This window comes from Thamnophis sirtalis, unplaced genomic scaffold (genome assembly GCF_051295495.1).
Source record: "Thamnophis sirtalis isolate CommonGarterSnake01/CBP01778 unplaced genomic scaffold, rThaSir2_p1.2 scaffold_5, whole genome shotgun sequence".
NCBI lineage: Eukaryota > Metazoa > Chordata > Lepidosauria > Squamata > Natricidae > Thamnophis > Thamnophis sirtalis.
In genome coordinates this window covers 69,003,991-69,022,027 of record NW_028261385.1, presented here as the reverse complement: position 1 = coordinate 69,022,027, position 18,037 = coordinate 69,003,991, and the positions used below count along the sequence as shown (strand labels likewise).

General features: G+C 34.9%; 1 protein-coding gene across 1 annotated transcript in view; it reads right to left on the bottom strand.

Moving 5' to 3' along the window:
- TRPM6 (transient receptor potential cation channel subfamily M member 6) overlaps window positions 1-18,037 on the bottom strand; it is an 86,863-nt gene that overhangs the window by 65,161 nt on the left and 3,665 nt on the right. Inside the window, exons 2-16 of the mRNA XM_087715985.1 lie at window positions 16,151-16,230; window positions 14,063-14,110; window positions 13,048-13,086; window positions 11,245-11,425; window positions 9,573-9,786; window positions 8,759-8,883; window positions 7,443-7,614; window positions 6,258-6,432; window positions 5,502-5,625; window positions 4,458-4,530; window positions 4,252-4,352; window positions 3,949-4,083; window positions 2,891-2,944; window positions 1,621-1,761; window positions 432-566 (exon numbers count right to left, since the gene is read on the bottom strand). Coding sequence (XP_087572111.1) covers window positions 432-566; window positions 1,621-1,761; window positions 2,891-2,944; window positions 3,949-4,083; window positions 4,252-4,352; window positions 4,458-4,530; window positions 5,502-5,625; window positions 6,258-6,432; window positions 7,443-7,614; window positions 8,759-8,883; window positions 9,573-9,786; window positions 11,245-11,425; window positions 13,048-13,086; window positions 14,063-14,110; window positions 16,151-16,230 — 1,797 coding nt within the window. The remainder of the gene's footprint in view (window positions 1-431; window positions 567-1,620; window positions 1,762-2,890; window positions 2,945-3,948; window positions 4,084-4,251; window positions 4,353-4,457; window positions 4,531-5,501; window positions 5,626-6,257; window positions 6,433-7,442; window positions 7,615-8,758; window positions 8,884-9,572; window positions 9,787-11,244; window positions 11,426-13,047; window positions 13,087-14,062; window positions 14,111-16,150; window positions 16,231-18,037) is intronic.

Below are 18,037 nucleotides of genomic sequence, written 5' to 3'. Positions count from 1 at the left end.
GGGGGGGGGGAAATGAGTGAAGAGCTTCTCAAAGACTTAGGCGAGCTGAGAATTATTTGTTCTCTTAGCAAAAGCCCATAACAAGAACTGTTGAAGACAGTCAAGTCTTGAGTTGTGGCTGCTCAGTCTATTCCGTAGCTTAAGTTAGGTCAGGCAGGTTAAAGTGTTTCCCAATGATCTCTGTCTATTATCTGATTTCAGTAAATAACTGAAATCTTTCTCTACCTCTCACTGCACAGACTAAAACAAGAGAAGTATTGAAAGCCAGTAGTACTTCTAGCTCTTATCTGATTCAACCTTGTCTCAGTGTATTAAAGAAAGAAAAATTTAAGCCAGTATGCCTGCCTCTTTCATCTTCTCAAGTGAACAAACAGGATCTCCAGTCTAATGCCCTTTTAACAAACTGCACAGGTAAACAAGATTCACAGTACTTTGTATTTGTATGGCTGAGCTGTTCTGATAAACTGGGAATGCAAAGTATTTTCAGCAGTTCCACTTCGACTCCCAGTCTGATTAACCTGATGAAGTGAGACGTTCTGGGCCAGCCTGGAGACAACTTCCTGATTCTAAAGATTCATTATGAAATAGAGAGAAAGAGTTTAATTAAGACTAGGTTACACAAGCAATATATCCTGGTCATGACAATGCTGATTATTGCATAAAGGTAAATGTAAAGGTTCCCCTCGCACATATGTGGTAGTCATTCCCAACTCTAGGGAACGATACTCATCTCCGTTTCAAAGCCAAAGAGCCAGCAGTGTCCGAAGACGTCTCTGTGGTCATGTGGCTGGCATGACTAAATGCCCAAGGTGCACAGAATGCTGTTATCTTCCCACCCAAGGTGATCCCTATTTTTCTACTTGCATTTTACATGCTTTTGAACTGCTAGGTTGGCAGAAGCTGCGACAAGTAACGGGAGCTCACTCCATTACGCGGCACTAGCGATTAGAACCGCTGAACTGCTGACCTTTCTGATCGACAAGCTCAGCGCCTTAGCCACCGCGTCCTTCAGATTAATGCGTGCATGTATGAAAAATGGTCCTTTCCCACCCACTAAGTTAAATGATGTGCTTATAAAACTATACAGAGTTTAGTTTGCTTTACAAAAAAGCAAACTAAGCAAAAAAATCAGTACAGCAATTCTTCAACATTTCTTGGATATCAAGGAAGTACATTTTAAGCTAAACTCAATGTTTACAACTAGCTTTTGAAAATAGCCCTGCTTTATTTCTTCATTAGATTTATATCTCAGTTTTTGTACAGGAGTTCAAAGCAGCATACTTAGTGCTCCCTCCTATTTACCGCACAGCTGCAACTCTGTGGTGTAGATTGGGTCATATTATAAAATAAATAGTCACACATCTGAAATATTACACTGTTTGTGTGCTGATCTAATCAGGATCATATATTTATTGTCTATGTCAAATTTGCGCTTAAAACAAGAGTAGAAATTTCGTGATTCTTCCGCCTCTCACCACATTAGTTGAGCTTCCTATGGTAAGAATTACAAAATCAGCATAAGGAAAACATAAAGTAGGTAAGAAATAATGATGATCTGTGAACGAGGGTGCTCCCCATACAATGTAAGAAAATATGGCATACAATTATGCGTTTGTTTACCTTATGTTTCCTGTAAATATTATTGCATAAAATTCTGAAATGTTTTCTTGTGTAGCTGCTCTGATAAGCTCCACCAATCAAGTATTCTATAACCAATCCAATATCAATCAATGATATTTTATAGTCCACTGGAAAAGTACTCTGTAACAGAAATATTTAACATCTTACATTGCAACAAATACTTGTTTTGTAACTTATTTAAGAATTTGTAACATATTTAAGAAATCCCAGAAAAATCTTTCAACAGAATTATTCTTCCCATCTTGTGGTGAATTTAAGATATTAGTTTTGTTAAAATTTTCTCTCATCTTTTTGATTAAACTGTGATTAATATAAAACTTTTCTAGCCCATAGTTTATCCATTCATTTTTATTTCCTCGGCCAAAATTGAAGCAAGTTAGCCAGTGGTCGACTGCTAATCGGTTTATTACAGGTTCATTTGTACACGCACACATGCTCGTGCAACACTTCTGCGCATGCGCAGAAGCGTCCAGGTGGGTGGGCGGAGCCTCCTGCCACTGCCACTACTGCTGCCACCACCCGGGCCAAACCAGCAGCAACCCACTTCTGAAGTTAGCTATGAAACACTGTAATTTAAACAATTATTTGACAAGATTTTAAAATAGAGTAAACTGCCAAACAAATAAAATGAAGATATAAAAGTCAAATTATCTATCTCATGGCCAAATACAGTGTCTGAAATAAAATAAAATATTTACTATATAACTTCATGCTTTTACAGAAAGTTAACTTGAATATTGAATATAAGAATCAACTTTGCTGTTACTTTAGCTACTGAAGAACACTTAATTAGAATAAAGTTCCACAATTCACATATACATTCATTGAAGTAATTACTTATGGGCAGTTAATAGCTTTTACCATTTTAGTCATATTCCTCACATTTTTACATCTTTAATTAGAAAATACCCAGATATCTTCCACAGTAACAATAGTTCAAGACAAAAAGGAATGGAAAACATTTCACAGAGGAGTTTTCAATTAGAAAATTTTATTTAGTACCACATTGTTTTATTACAGCAATTGCTATGGACCAATAGAATTATAGCACATCTAATAAAGATTATATATAACAAGGATGTCCAACATTGTCAATTGTTAGACTTGCATGGCTGGCTGGGGAATTCTGTGAGTTGAAATCTACATGTCTTAAATTTGCCAAGGTTGGCACTCCTGTTATACACATTTGTTAATAACAAATAGGGATAAATTACTGCCTATGTTCTTTGTATTTAAGAAGGGAATTTACCTGTTTCACGTCACAAAGAAGATGATGCAAAAGTAGATTTGTTGGCCCTTGTTTCTGGAATGTAGAAATAAAAAAAATGAATAGCATGAATAAATATCACTAAAAAATAATATTTAATTACAGCATTTCTGTAATTGTTCATGAGCTTTCAAAAGCTTTTGAGAGACTTTCATGAAGAAATTGTGTGAAAAGTTCAGAATATCACAAGATGTCAAATTTCTTTTACAAGAACTTGCAAAATTTCAGTGTGTGATAGTCAAAAAGTATTCTTCAAAAGAGAAAGCAATTATTGGGACTGAGATCACATTCTGGACTTCAGAATCTAAAAAATGGCCAGGCAGAATGAATTCAGGAAGACTATTTGACTTTGGTTTTCAACTCGAGAGGTGGGGGAAAGAATAGTGTAAAATTTGGGAGTTTCCTTGTTTCTTTTTTATTTAAAAATAACCAAGATTCATCTTAATCTTTTTCAAATACATTGTTTATTTATATCCTGCGTTATTATTTTTCAAGGATTTTTAAAATTATTGTTTCACAATCTTCAGGTGGCCTGAGTCGCTTTCCAAATGCTGAAAAGAATAGAGATTGTTAACATTGGAGTCTTTTATTAGTTTTGCCCAATTCCCTCTACCATTTTATATAACATGGGGGTATAGATGTCACACAAAACAAAATAGAGCTGTTCATTAGAACAAAATTGGCAATTGAACAAAATTATTCTTAAGGCTAAATCAGAAGTCACAATATAACAAGCCAAATTTTGGGTTTTTTTTCCTCTATTGTATAATAATATAATATTTTAAAACCCCAGTGATTACTATACATTTAATATATGTTTTAGCTATTTAGGGCATGTTTTTACTTCCCCCTCAGTTAAAGAAAAATTTTTTCCTAGGAATCTATACATTTCAAGGACCTAATATTTTTATGGTTCTTTGTATCCTGCAATCTATTTATACAGTAATGACGAAAGCTGTGGTACTGTTTTGTTTCTTCAATTCTATTGTTTAAAAGCCATTTGTCATTATTAAAAGCAAATCAGAATTTCAGGCACTCACAGTATTGTAAAGCTCTTCCAGCCGTGATATTGTAAGGAACCGGTGTAGATTCACACCATGTTCTATTAGCAATTTCACAAATTCTACCCGATCCATTATGAGGGCATCCTGCATTGCTTGTTCAAGGGAGCCAACCTTAATACACAATATGGGGAATGCAAATTTTTGTTAATGTTATCACAGTGCTGATGGCAATTCAGATACAAGATGCACCATAGGTAAGGTAAGACAAATAAAGCAACGCATAAAAGCAGAACTGATGGTAGTCATATGCAACAGAAAGAAATTAAATATGAAATTTACCTTCCAGTGTTGCCCATAAACCAATATATGTTTTTTAGCAATGTCCAATCTGTTCCAAGCCAGAGCTAGATTGAGCTGATCTGGAGCAGACATATGTGTGCCTAGGAATAAACACATTCTGTGTTAAGTTTTATACCTGGAATAATGTAACTTCTACTTCCTGATTTGATTTTGGAAGTATATGAGAAAAAAATGATATAAAGTACCTTTCAAGAGTGCAGTCAGGATTGCGAGATCCATGTCCTGATGCTCCTCTGATTCAGCATCAAATATTGTTATCTGCCAAAGAATAACATAAGTTATAAAAGGAAAGGAAAGTGAACATCATTAGATGATTTCTAAGATCTGCTAAGTTATAGAGAAAAAGATTGACAGGAAGGAAGGGACTCAGTGCCCTGAAAAATATGACAATAAGATCAGAAGAAATGAGCTGAAGTTGGCACGGTAGAGAGATATCTAAGACAGGGGTGTTCAGCTGTGTGAAGAATAGGAAGCGAATGCTGAAGACAAATGGAGTCTGCATATATAAAGGAAGACTTCAAATCATTTCATAGCGCATCCAAGGAAAGAATGATGGGCACTTAGTCATTTCATATTTTAAGCCACTTATCATAATTTGTGATTCCAATATCAATATGCAAACTACCGTAATATACAAATTGTAGCAATCAAAGGATTTTCCCAAAGTACGCCAACCAAGGAAAAAGTGTAAGAACAAGTATTGCTATGCAAGTATTACAATGGGTATTACCACAAAAGTGCATAATATTAGGGAGATATGATGCATAAAATTGTGCATATTAGAATTGTACAAAAAATGTACTTTATTGCAGAATGAACTTATTATGAACACTGTATTGAAAAATACTGTAAAATATGGGCACAAACATGCAAACTGAGACAAAACGGCATAGGATCTATGACTGACTAAATGATAATTCAATAGATTTTTTCATATGTGCTCCAGATAAATATCCTACTGCAATTGATCAAAATGTATTGTGAAACTACTTTTGTTTGTGGGAGAAGAGAGAAAGAAAAATGTAAGGATTACTGGTTTATATAATTGGTGCATAATGTCCAACCTTATCTTGAAGTTTATAATAATAATTACGACATATTAATAATTATTAATTCTTATTTTTTCCATTAATAATATTAATTAAACAGCATCTTGGTATGAATAATAATTCGGTGACAGGGAAGAGGATGGGATTAATAAAGAGATATCATGAAATCAGGATACTTACAGAATCCCTATGTTCCATACATTCCATTAAAATTTTCAGCAAATGATGGGACTGCTTTTGCCCAAAACTGAAGCTGTTCTGAATCTTTAATAATATTTTTTCCTTAAGTTGAGCGTTCCAATTTCTGAGAGGAAAATGAATGGTCTAACAGATATCAGTTCATTACATGCATCTTGCCTTGTTCCCTACCAGCGTAAACATTTTCCAATAGCCCCAGCAATGCTTGTTACACTGTACTTCTCCTAAATAGACTTTGTCTTATAACCATTCATTTAATAGCCTTTCAACATTACAATGGCACTGAAAAAAAGTGACTTATGGTTGTTTTTCACACTTATGATCATGGAAGCATCCCCATGTGATCAAAATTCAGATGTTTGGCAAAGGCATTTGTGAAGGTTGGGCTGTATGATTTGTACCCTTGCAGCAGGTTTCCAGCAAGGAATTTCGATGCGGGAAGCTGAATTTGCTTAACAACAGTGTGAGTCACTTAATGGCTGCAGTGATTTGCTTAACAACAAGGGCAAAAAAGATCATAAAATGGGGCAAAACTCACTTAGCAACTGTCTCTCTTAGCAAAAGAAAGTTTGAGCTCCATCGTGGTCATAAGTCAAAGACTACTTACAACCAAATATGTTTTAGACAGAGGTTGTCTTATGAAATACTATTTCAAGAATTATTTAAAGATTTGAGCTGCTTATTTTGGAGCACTATTTTTTCATTTGATATTTGAAGGAATGTCATGCAAATACTCACGTGTCATCTGTGGTGTGTTTATAGGTAAATGCAAGCAGGTCAGCTGCTCTTCCGGTTCCTTCACATATTACTACCGGAACAGCAGGTGTATCCCTGACATATTCCCAGACTGTCAGGATTTCATTGGGACCGCCTTCTACCAGTAGACCAACTAAGGGTACACCTTGTCCCATTCCTGTTTCAAATCACACAGAAATTGCAACCATTAATTTAGGGCATTCAGTACTTATTGAAATATGTTCCTATGACAGGATTGAAATCATAATGTTTCTCATGTTACAAAATGTTAGAAGAACTGTAAACTTGAGAAGAGCCTAATGCTGGGAAAGATTGAGAAAGAAGAAGGGTGACGACAGAGAATGAGGTGACTGGAGGGTGTCACTGAAGCAGTCGGTGTGAGCTTAAATGGACTCCAGGGGATGGTAGGGGACAGGAAGGCCTGGAGGAATGTTGTCCATGAGGTCGTGATGGATTGGACACGACTTTGCAACTTAACAACAACAACAAACTGAAGACTTCTGTCTTGATAAAAATGGCACATTTTAATAAGTGAACTGGTTTCCTTTGTTCAGTGGGATGAATGTGGATATGAATAACAGCTACTTTCAGAATCAAGAATTATATTTCCTTTTTGTTTAATAAAGAGTATCTTCCCTATGACAAGCTTTTCATCAGAAGATGCTTTTTCTTCCAGTATGAACTTTAAATGTTTTAATGACTACATTGACAATTATATACATAGTAATGGTATGTTAATTTAAAAAGAACAGAAATATTAAGACATTACTAATAAAAAATGTTGTAAGACCAATAAAACTACTTCATTAAAAGGGTTAGAGTTAGAGTTAGTTAGAGTTGGAGTTGGAGTTGGAGTTGGAGTTGGAGTTGGAGTTGGAGTGGGGTTGGGGTTGTGGTTAGGGTTGGGTTTTGGGATTTGGTGTTGGGGTTAGGATTAGGGGTAGGGTTGGGGTTGGGGTTCAGGTTTGGATTGGGGTAGGGGATAAACATCTCTACCCCTAGGGTAGAGTAGGGTAGGGGTATAGGTAGGGATAGGGGTAGTGTAGGAGTAGGGGTAGGGGTAGGGTTGTCAAAATACATAATCCCTCTATCCCCACAAGATCAATTAGAAAAGTGCACCATTAAAAGAGGTTCTCACAGAAGTAATAAAGAATGAGAATTTCTTACGGGTATGTATTTTTTGAAGTGATAGATACTTTTCCAGACTTCTCCTGAGTTTCATCTCACTGCCATACTTGCCCATTGTGCCATCATCAACCAGTATGAAATGGGAATGCATGCTGTTGAGGGTGTTCAGTTTGCTAAGGGGATTGCCAAGTGTCTGATACAGGCAGACTACCTAATGAGACACAAAAATTAAAAAAACAGTACTTCCAAAGAAATATTTCACAGCCATTAAGATGGACTGAAAACAAACATTTGTAGTTCAGGAAGACCATGGAATATTATCCATGCTTAATATCAGTCCCCTGATACCTAGCAGAGAAACAAAAGTTATCCTTTTTCAATTATGATCCTTAATACAATTCTTTGCTCATCCTCATAAGAAGCTATGTAGTTTGTGAGGTTTATCGTGATTGATTAATTTTCAGTGCAGAAATATAAAAATTCAAATGGTATCTTACATTGCACAATGAAAACAAAAATGATGTACTTACATTAAAACCTGAAATGAATCATTCATAAATAGTTCCAAATATTTTTTGTATACTTTGAGACACCTTATAATTATAAATTCCACAGTAAATCATACAAAAATAAACAAAGTATATTTTTCTATATGGAAATATACAGTATTTCCTTACAAATGTGAAAGATAAAATCCTCAATGGAGTATACAAATAAAAAGACAAATCTCACCTGATGTTCCCCTATCTTTAAAATATATTATAATTATTTTTTTAAAAAAAATGCTGTTTGAAAATTGTTCAAATGTAATGAAGAAAGGACTCTCCATCCTATAATATTAACATCTTTGTTATACAAACTTTAAAAACCCAAATTTCATTTCTAAAAGAAGTATGTTTATAGCTCAGGAAAAAAAATATAACAGGTATAATTGTGAGTTTCTAGATTGTAATGGACTGGCACTCTCATTAGATGACAATCTGTGTGGTATAAGGGATGGAGTGAATTTGGATCAAAACCAGGGGGCTTCCCAGCCACATTTCTCTGTCCAAACTATTTCACAATGGAAGGTTAAAATAGAGATATAGCTTTAGAAGTTGAAGATGCATATGATAAATAAATAATAAGATATTTTAAATGACTAGTAAATAACCAGTAATATACGGGATAAATGTCTAGACACTAAAATTTGTGACTATATAAAGAAGTAAATAGAAATATTTATCCTCATATATACTATAAGTAGGAAATTAGTAGTGTTCTCCAATCTCCTTGTCTCTGATACTTACACAGTGCAACAGTACAAAGAGTTCATTAAGAAAAAAATAATTAAAAAAAACCACTTTGGAACTCACATCTTTGCCAATAAGTTCTTTCTGATTTTCAATGATGCCCCAAGGGGAAATTCCAATAGCACAGACCTTTCTTAAATATTGAGAGGCATGGAATTTCAATGCATTTCCCACATGTTTAGATATTCCTAGACAATTACATTGAAATAGGTGACATATTATCATCATTACACATTTATAATATTATCAGATTACAGAAATGAAATATATTGTAACCCTCCCAAATATAAATAAGAATCAGAGCAATGTTGAACCTGATGGAATTACTACATCTTAATTATGTACATCTGTAAAACTTCTACACAATAAAGTGGATTGGTTCCTCATTTGTAATATATGATATTTTTTCTGAAGAGTGAGATGGCACAATATTTTCCCGCATGCTTTATGTTAAATATGATTGAGAATGCTATGTGAAGCATAGATGCACATTTAAGTTTAATAGTAATATTGGGCTAAGAAAATGACCAGATTAAGGCAGGTCTAGAACTCACAGTCTCCTGGTTTCTGGATGAGCTCTTTAACTCCTACACGAAACTTTAACAAAACTTTATTTCCATAAGTTAATATTATCCTCCAAGAGTGCTTGGAAGAAGATGCTACAAGGAGGTAAGTAATATATTTGTGGAGAGTACCACCCTTTAAATCAGCTCTGTTGCATGCTTATGACAGACACAAGCAGTTCTTGTTGCTACCTGGTATTGTCTTAATATGCTTAATACGTAACTTTAACAAACAGGGTTATAGCAAGACTATTCTAGTGTTCACAGATCTCAGAAACATTTGCCCACCAAATATTAAAGATAGATAGGTTTACCAGTGTTAATGCCTTCTGTTAATATCCAAGCACCCGTAGTTTCAGCAGCTTTGACCAGTCCTTTGCTGAAAAGTTGTACCACTTTAGATGGAAGTTTGAAGTTTTGGATCCCACCATGAACCGAAATGACCAATCTGGGAAATTCCATCCGCCATTCTTTAATCAAGAGCTGCAATAGCTGATCTAGCTTTATGTCATAAGAGGTTCTGATATACTGTGGAATTTAAAAAAAACAATCTGTAGTTGCCCAAACACAAAAGCAACAGGGATAACTACAAGTTTACAGGAATAATATAAAAACTTAATTCTAACTTCCTCAAGCTGTTGTGAGTTCTAATCATTGCCTTGCTTTTCTGCCAGCCCTATGAGGTAGGCCCTAGGTCAGGGCTGTCAAACTTCTGGATGCGTCATACATTGGCCATGCCCACACCTGGGGGGAAGTGTCGGAGGAAGGGGGGAAAGTCATGATATGTCATATGACGACACCATGATGATGTGAGTTTGAGACCGCTGCCCTAGATCAAAGAAAGACACTCTACAAGTTTGACTGGAAGTATACTCCATTAATAGAGCTGTGCTGACAGAATTTTGAGAATTTATTTTCTCTCTTTTAATACCCCAGAGAATTACAGTGGAACCAGTTTTAGTGCTATCTCATGTTACCTCTTAACAAAGCTTTTGTTTTCATAATCATTTCTGCATATTTTGCAGCAAGGTCATTTCTATAGCTCGCCAAGCTTCAAGACTTCTTCAACCCCGTAATATTGCCTACAGTTTTCAGTTTCATGCTTCAAATCATGTTTCACTATCTTAATTGTCTACCTGTCTTTTCCTTTCCCAGTAGCACAACATCAACAAGAACAGGAATCCACTGATTAATATGATTTAACTCATGTTTTCCAGATTCCTGGTTGGAAAGGTCTACATTCATCACAAAGGGAGTGAATGTCTTCCCTGCTTTGATTAAATTATTTTCTAGCCTATTAGATGAACCAGACTGGGAAATCAACTCAACAAGAAGGCTAAAACTAGTTTCATTGACTGGCTATTATAACAGAATCTTGCAAGTCTGATTGTGTAAATGTCTATGGAGATTCTCAATCATCCAAATCATAATTGTGCCAAAGGTGTTTTTTTTTCAAAAAAGCAACTGGATCTTCTTGGTTTTTTTTCCTTTGAAAACATTTTACTTCTCAAAAGCAAAACATTTTTAAAGGAAAAAAACCAAGAAGGTCATGTTGCCTTTGGGTCTGATTGTGCATTACCTCCTGCTTCTTATATTTCAGTAAATTAGGAAGATGTCTGTTTGAGTTACTTCTGAATGTTATGTGGCTGCTCTGAACTTTAAAAAAAATGCTTGATACCTTATGCCTAGGCAATAGCTCCTTAATATCTCCATCAAGGTCATGTTCCTTATTTTCTACAATTATTACAATTGAGGTGTTGACTGCTATTTCCATCGTGTTTCATATGTATTCTTTCCTGATATTCAGCTTGGCAAGTTGGGACAAAACATTTAAATAAAAGCATATTTATATACTTAGATTCTCTTTATTCAATCTCACAACAGTTTTATGTTTAGCACTAATATTTGTTTTCTAGAGTTTCACTTCTGCAGAATTCTGCAATAAACTCAATAGTATTACAAATCCAGGTTTAAAATTGTACAAACCTTAGCATGGTAAGTGTGATCACTGTCTTGAAAATTGATTGTACCAAATGCATCAGTTGGACTCATCTTTGTATCTTTTTCAACAGACCATTCCACATTATATTTTTCTTTTTCGGACTGAAACACAGGATAACCATAATCTATTCCATGGTGGTCACCAATTAGCCGACCACAATAACATCTCAAATAGAAAGATAGAATTTCTATTAGTATTAATTCAATCAAGGTTGGTGCTCTTTTTTAACCTTAAATCACCAGACTAGCTCAGAGTTTAATATTAAAAATATGTACATGATTCTCGTGTGTTTCTGGGGCTTAAAACGTCTTTCAATGTATGAAAAACATGGCAAAATCATAAAAGAAAAGGCCTCAGTTTTTTATTTTTAAGCTATCTTTTCTAAAACAGAAGTCTCTCTCCCTCCCATAAATTGTGCCAGTTGTCCAGAGCTTGCTTAATTGAGTCTAGATGAATTCAGCTATTGATTGTTAAAAAAAACTGATGACAAACCATTTTGTCAAAACAGCAAATAACTAATATTAGTATAATTTTTAAAAAAATATTTCTAGTACGGAAACATAATAGCCATGATTGGAAAAAGGAATTGCCAAGATTGTATTGTTAGTGCTCAGTATATCTTTGATTACCATTAAATTCCATTTTATTGTTACGTTACATTATTTTAATAATGTCTTTGAGCTATGAGCCAAAATCGCCTCTATTTGTTAAGAACACAAAAGAAAAGGAAATGAAGAGACGAAAAAACTACTTAGAACACTAGATAAATATCAGTTCCTAACTTCTCCCTTGTTGTATTCAATTAATACCCAATGTTCATAGACTTTTTTTTCTGTATCCTTGATTTCAATTCTTATTCTAGAATTGAAGTTTCAAAGATAAGAGTATCAAAGATAAGGGTATTAAAACCATATTCCAGGTATTTATGTTTGGCTTGTTGCACAATATAAAATATGCACTGGAGCCATTTTTGCTTCAATTTAGTTAAACTTCTGTTGTACATATATGCTGCTAGTTTTCCAAATTTGAGTTCCCAGTCTGATATCTTCAGTAACAACTTTCTTTTCTAGTGTTATGCGAAATTAATCCTTGCCTCTGTCAACATGTATCTTAGTAAATTGATATTTGTGACTTTTTTTTTAGAGAAACGGTGGACAATCTCACTTTCTACTCATCCTTTACTCACTATTAAAGTAATTTCTGGGATTCAAAGTTTTGTTTTCTCATTAGGTTGATCTAAACAAACTTGCTCATTTTGACTGCAATGTTTTACTTCTTTACACATTAACTTCCTAGACGAAGCAATGAGCTTACAACTACATAAACTAGTTGTTACCCTAATCTTTAATATATTTAGAGATCCCTTTAATAGCAATTCAAATCTTGCACAATGGTCATGACCTGTGCCTAGCATAAAAAAAGTTGCCATTGGAAACTTGGCAGACTTTTTTTTAATGCTATTTTTTTCTTTCTTGCAGTAGCTAGTTTTCCCAGGATTGTTTTCTTTTTCAAAAAAGTTGAGGGGAGCACAATTACATCATTTCTCTGAAATATTTTTGTTGTGTTCCATTTCTAAGACAAAAGTAATTAATATCTTTGGAATTCAATTTGTAAATCATTACTATAACATGCTCACTGACAAATAAGTTATTCCTTCCTTCCTTCCTTCCTTCCTTCCTTCCTTCCTTCTTTCTTTCTTTTGAAGAATACTTAAATAGTAATTGCATCATCTTTAAAAATACTCCATTCTTTGTTTTTGCAGATGTTGAGTTTTTAGATGGTCTTACCGAATTAGATTCTGGCATACTTGACATCCTGCAGAACCTCTGAAAAAGAGTTTCCATAAAAAATGCTGGTACATGCACGAAACATTTAAATCAGTTAACATGAACAGTTATTGTAGTACTTTAAAGACTTGACACATTGAATGTGGCATGGGGTTCCAGGTACTTGCATTCCATAAGGTTTTTGTTTTTGTTGTTGCAACAAGAGACTAACACAACTACCCTGTTGGAATTATTATGCATGATTTCAACATGGTAGTTGTGTTAGTCTCCCAATGCAATAATTATAAAATATACATTCTGGTTAATAAATACGCCTAAAACTGTACATTATTGTGCATGACATTCCTTAGGATTTAGATCCCATTCTTCAAATATTAGACTATAAAGAGACAAGCATCATAAAAACTTTGATAACAAATTGGTAAGTAATAGACTGAAGATAATAGCAAAATGAAGTAGAGTTTAAAATATGAACCCACCACATGAAATATTGGCATAAAAGGAAAAAAAGAAGACCGAGCAGAAAAAGTTTAGCATTATGTTAAATATTTCTTTATGTATCCAATATTATCCTTGGATTACAAACAGTATGAACTACATGTTATTGGGCACAAAGTCAGGTATGATATAAGCAGTATCATTATTATGATGTATGACTGGTCACTTCCCAAGGACCAGGGACGTAATATGTTCCAAGTAAAGATGCCAATTGACTGAATGAATTTGTCAGTGCCAATGGTGTTCAAGCTCCAGATGTTTTGAGATTGCATTCAAGGTGCCTATTGCTATCAGTATTTTTCTATTTTTATTCCCTCTTACACACACACATACACACACACACACACCGCAGAGCAGTGAATTTACTTAATACACCTCTACAAGGATTATAGAAGAATTATAGAAACATGGAAGGAACCACAATAATACATTTTTTGGCTTGATTGGTACATATTGTTGGATAAAATGGGCAACTCAAGAGAATAAAAGATTATTGTATTATCAAGAATAAACTTACCTGTACAGTGATCCACTGGACTGATGGTAACGTGAATGTTGAAAACATCTGGGTTAAAATAAAAGGATAGGTTAATAGAAAGGATATCTAACTACGAGTCTGCTATAGTTGACTCAACCAAGCAATGGGGGGAGATTTATTAAAGTAGTTTGCTTAAGTCCTGAAAGAGTCCTGAAGTCATTGTGAGTCTAAATAAGGATGTGTATTAGAAATATAAGGAAGGGTTAACAGCCAAGGAAGTTTACAGAGCTCAAAAAAATACAGCAATGAGGTCAGAAAGGCAAAGATAGAAAATCAGCTAGCTAGAGAGACATATAAATAATGTCAATATTATTTATATGTCTCTCGCCAGCTGATTTTAACCAATAAAAAAGTTTCCTTGAAGATGTCATTAGCAAGGGAAACAGAGGTCTTGTACTCAGTGCTTATTCCAAACTGGGCAATCTTAACAGATGACCAAGAAAGCAGAGAGAATGCCAATGTTCCTTTTGACTTTAGAAAGAACATGGTGATTTTCCGTAGTGTAGACTGAGAAAATATAATAGGGGAGGAAGCCAGCCAGTAAGGATGTAGTAAAGGATCTCATAGTTAATGTGGATGTTTTCAAACCTCAGGCCCCAATGAAATACACCCTCCAGTATTGAAGAGATTGGTTGAAGAGCTGTTGGGACGTCTGCCAACTACGTAAAGAACAAATGTGGTCTATTATTCAAGAAAGGGGAAGAAAGATATCTCAGGAGTGATTAAACATTGAGCCTAACAACACCTAAAACTATGTTACAGCATATAATGAAGCAGGCTTTTAATAAACCTCTTGAAGATAATACTTCAGTTTGTCCAAACAGGTAATATGAGATAAATCTCATTTCCATTCTTGACAAAATTTCTATGTGAGCACACAAAAACAACGCTTTGGATATAATCGCCCTTCATTTCAGCCAAATTTTTGTCATGGTTTCATATGACATTCTCCCTTGTTCCTGTTCCCCACACTTACTCTCACCCAGAACCAAAATCAGCTCTCTCTTTCTATTGAAGAGGAACTTCACTGCAGGGTACAGCTGACCTCCTGCCGCCTTCCCCGCCCCCAGCTATAGTATCTGTGAGTTTCTTTATACACCTCCAGCCTGCTAGACAGGTGGCAAGAATGCCACCTCCCACAGCATATAAGCAGATTCACTGCAGTAATGTCCCATATGGGAAGGTTCATTTTCTACTGCCAAAACTCCTATATCAGGGGTCCTCAAACTATGGCCCATGAGCTGCCCCCCAACAGTCTGAGGAACCGTGAATTGGCCCCATTTAAATCATTTGAGGACCCTGTCCTATATGCTGATTTTTCAGGTGCACATTCCAGCAGAAAAGCAATGTCACAGTCACCTGATATTTATTTAGCTACCACTTCACTTAAGAGAGTCACCAGAGCCAGTTGTGGTTGCTAAACAAAGACTACCTTATCTAATGATTCCATGCTCTTTATGCTAACTTTATTCCAACTCGGGCAAATAAATCTAGTTTATAGTTGTTGTTCGTTACAATAACTGCATTAACATATTGGACACCGATCCATCATCTCTCACACTTCATTTTATTTTTATTCCTTTGTATTAATTCCTTTGAGTGAATATAAGCCAATCTAAATGTGCAGAAAACGGAAGTACCGTAATATGTGAGGAGTGTTTAATCCATGATAAATATATTTCTTCAAGTGCCATCTAGTTTGTAGAAATATTAGTTATAAGGGAAACAGCCAGAAATGGTAAGTTAAACTATAGCTGCACCTTTAATTATTTACAGAAATGAAAATGATAGTATTTAATTTTGTGGTTTAAATATCAGGTCCCTCACACAGGCCACTGTTTCATTTACAATCTTGACTATTGAAGAGCTCTGCCTGAAAAAACATACGTTTTTTTTATTATTTGGCATTAACTTAATGGTGCTAATAAGATTTGGGATTTGTCTTATGTCAACACGTCTAACGTTTCTCTTTATACAATGAATACTGACACTGTTCAGTATATATTTATACAAAATACACTATACTCCTTGTACCGGTCAAATGAAAAACAAGAAGAAGCAAAGTACCTGTGAGAATCTTTTGAGCTGGGTACAATTTTTGCACATTCTCTTTTACTGAAGGCACCTTCAATCCAAGATTTCTGGGACTGAACAGAAATATTACATCTCAAAGAGATTTTCTAGAAATCTTTGATATACAAAAATAAGCAACAATTCTATAAGATCATAGAGAAGTTACTATTACGGTATATTGCAAATATTAAAACAGAACTGAAACAAATGTAGAAGCTGTGCCTAAGACCATTACTTTACACAATTCTTGCATTCGCAAACCTTTTTTAAACTCACTCAGGCCTAAAGAAAGAAGCAATCTTGCAGATCATTGAATAAAATAAGAAGTAATGATAGAGAAATCTTACCTCTCCAAGATGAAAAAACATTAAGGTCCAGCAACTATTTTATATTTCAGCAGTGAGAAAACCCTTTATTGAAGGCAATATTCTGCTCTAAATGACTAGAACTCTGCTAATATAGCTTTATAAATAATGATCATGTAAAGAAATGTATAGAAGAAATGCTGATTTATAAAGATTTTAGAATGCTCACGGATATCTCCTTGTATCCATTAGACAAGTTGCATTGCTTATTTTCAAGGGACATGGTGGCTCCGTGGCTAAGATGTTGAGCTTGTTGATTAGAAAAGTTGGCAGTTCAGCGGTTCGAATCCCTAGTGCTGTGTAACAGAGTAGGTGATAGCAATAACTTTGTGACTATATAGGTCTATCCATCTCTGTGATAGGCAGATTTTTTTCAGCATTTGTGCCATATAATAAAGTTTCAGATGTATCTACTAGTTCAAAAAGTTTTGAAATGCTTAATGTAGGCATTTATTTAAATTAAAATTTGTGTTCTATGGGTGACACTTTTAAAAAGCCACAGGTTATTCATAGGAATCTCCCAATGAATCTCTGGAAATTCTTAATAAATGGCTATTGACAATTTACCAGAAGGGCAAATCATTTATTGCAAAAGTTGCTGTCTAGTGGAATCAGTATCTAACTACCGTAGTGAATTGTGAAATCATGATGTATTATGCTAGAATCATCTATGAAACTATTCTTTCAATCAAGCTATTTAACTGAGTTCGAACAGAGAAAAGGGCAAAATTCCACTGACTTGGTTCTTTGCAATGAATTTATCCATCCAAAATTGGTCTAGAATACAGTTGGTGAAACCTGTAGTTCCATAGATGTTGCTATGCAGCCCGTTGGAAGCGCAGGAGTTGTGTACAAAACCACCTAAAAGACCACAACTTCTCATACTGTTACTCCAAAAGGTTAGAACTCTATGGTTGGAAAAGGATAATGGCAATAAGCTTAAGAAATTTGACTGTGACAAGGAGCCTTGTTGCTGGGCTGACAAAGTATGTCTGAGGCAATGGAGTTAATGATAAGCTGGCAAGTAACACCCATTGAAAACTATGTTAAAGATCCTGCTCTTGCTCCCAGTGCATTTTTGAATACAACTGAAGCTGCTAGTTATAAAGCTCCATGTGGCTTGGTTCCTAGCTATCTTAAGGACTGTTGCCTTCAAGTGGAATTGATTCATTAGACTAAGTTGATAAATGTCTATGGAGATTCTCAGGCATCCAGGACATGGTTGTCCCAAAGGTGTTTTTTTCCAAGAGGCAACTGGACTTTCTGGTATTATTCTGAAGACGTTTCACTTCTCATTCAAGAAGCTTCTTCAGCTTCTTGATAGTAGTTGAGAGTTGATAGTAGTTCTCTATTTTCCAATGCATAGAACTGAGGCTCACTTACATCAGCAACATGCCAGGTTCACACGAGCACCATTTGTAACCTTCCCAGCTAGCTTCCAATAAGCATGGTCAGTTGGGGAAACTGGATTCACTTAATGGCCATATGCTTTACTTAACAACTGATGTGATTCGCT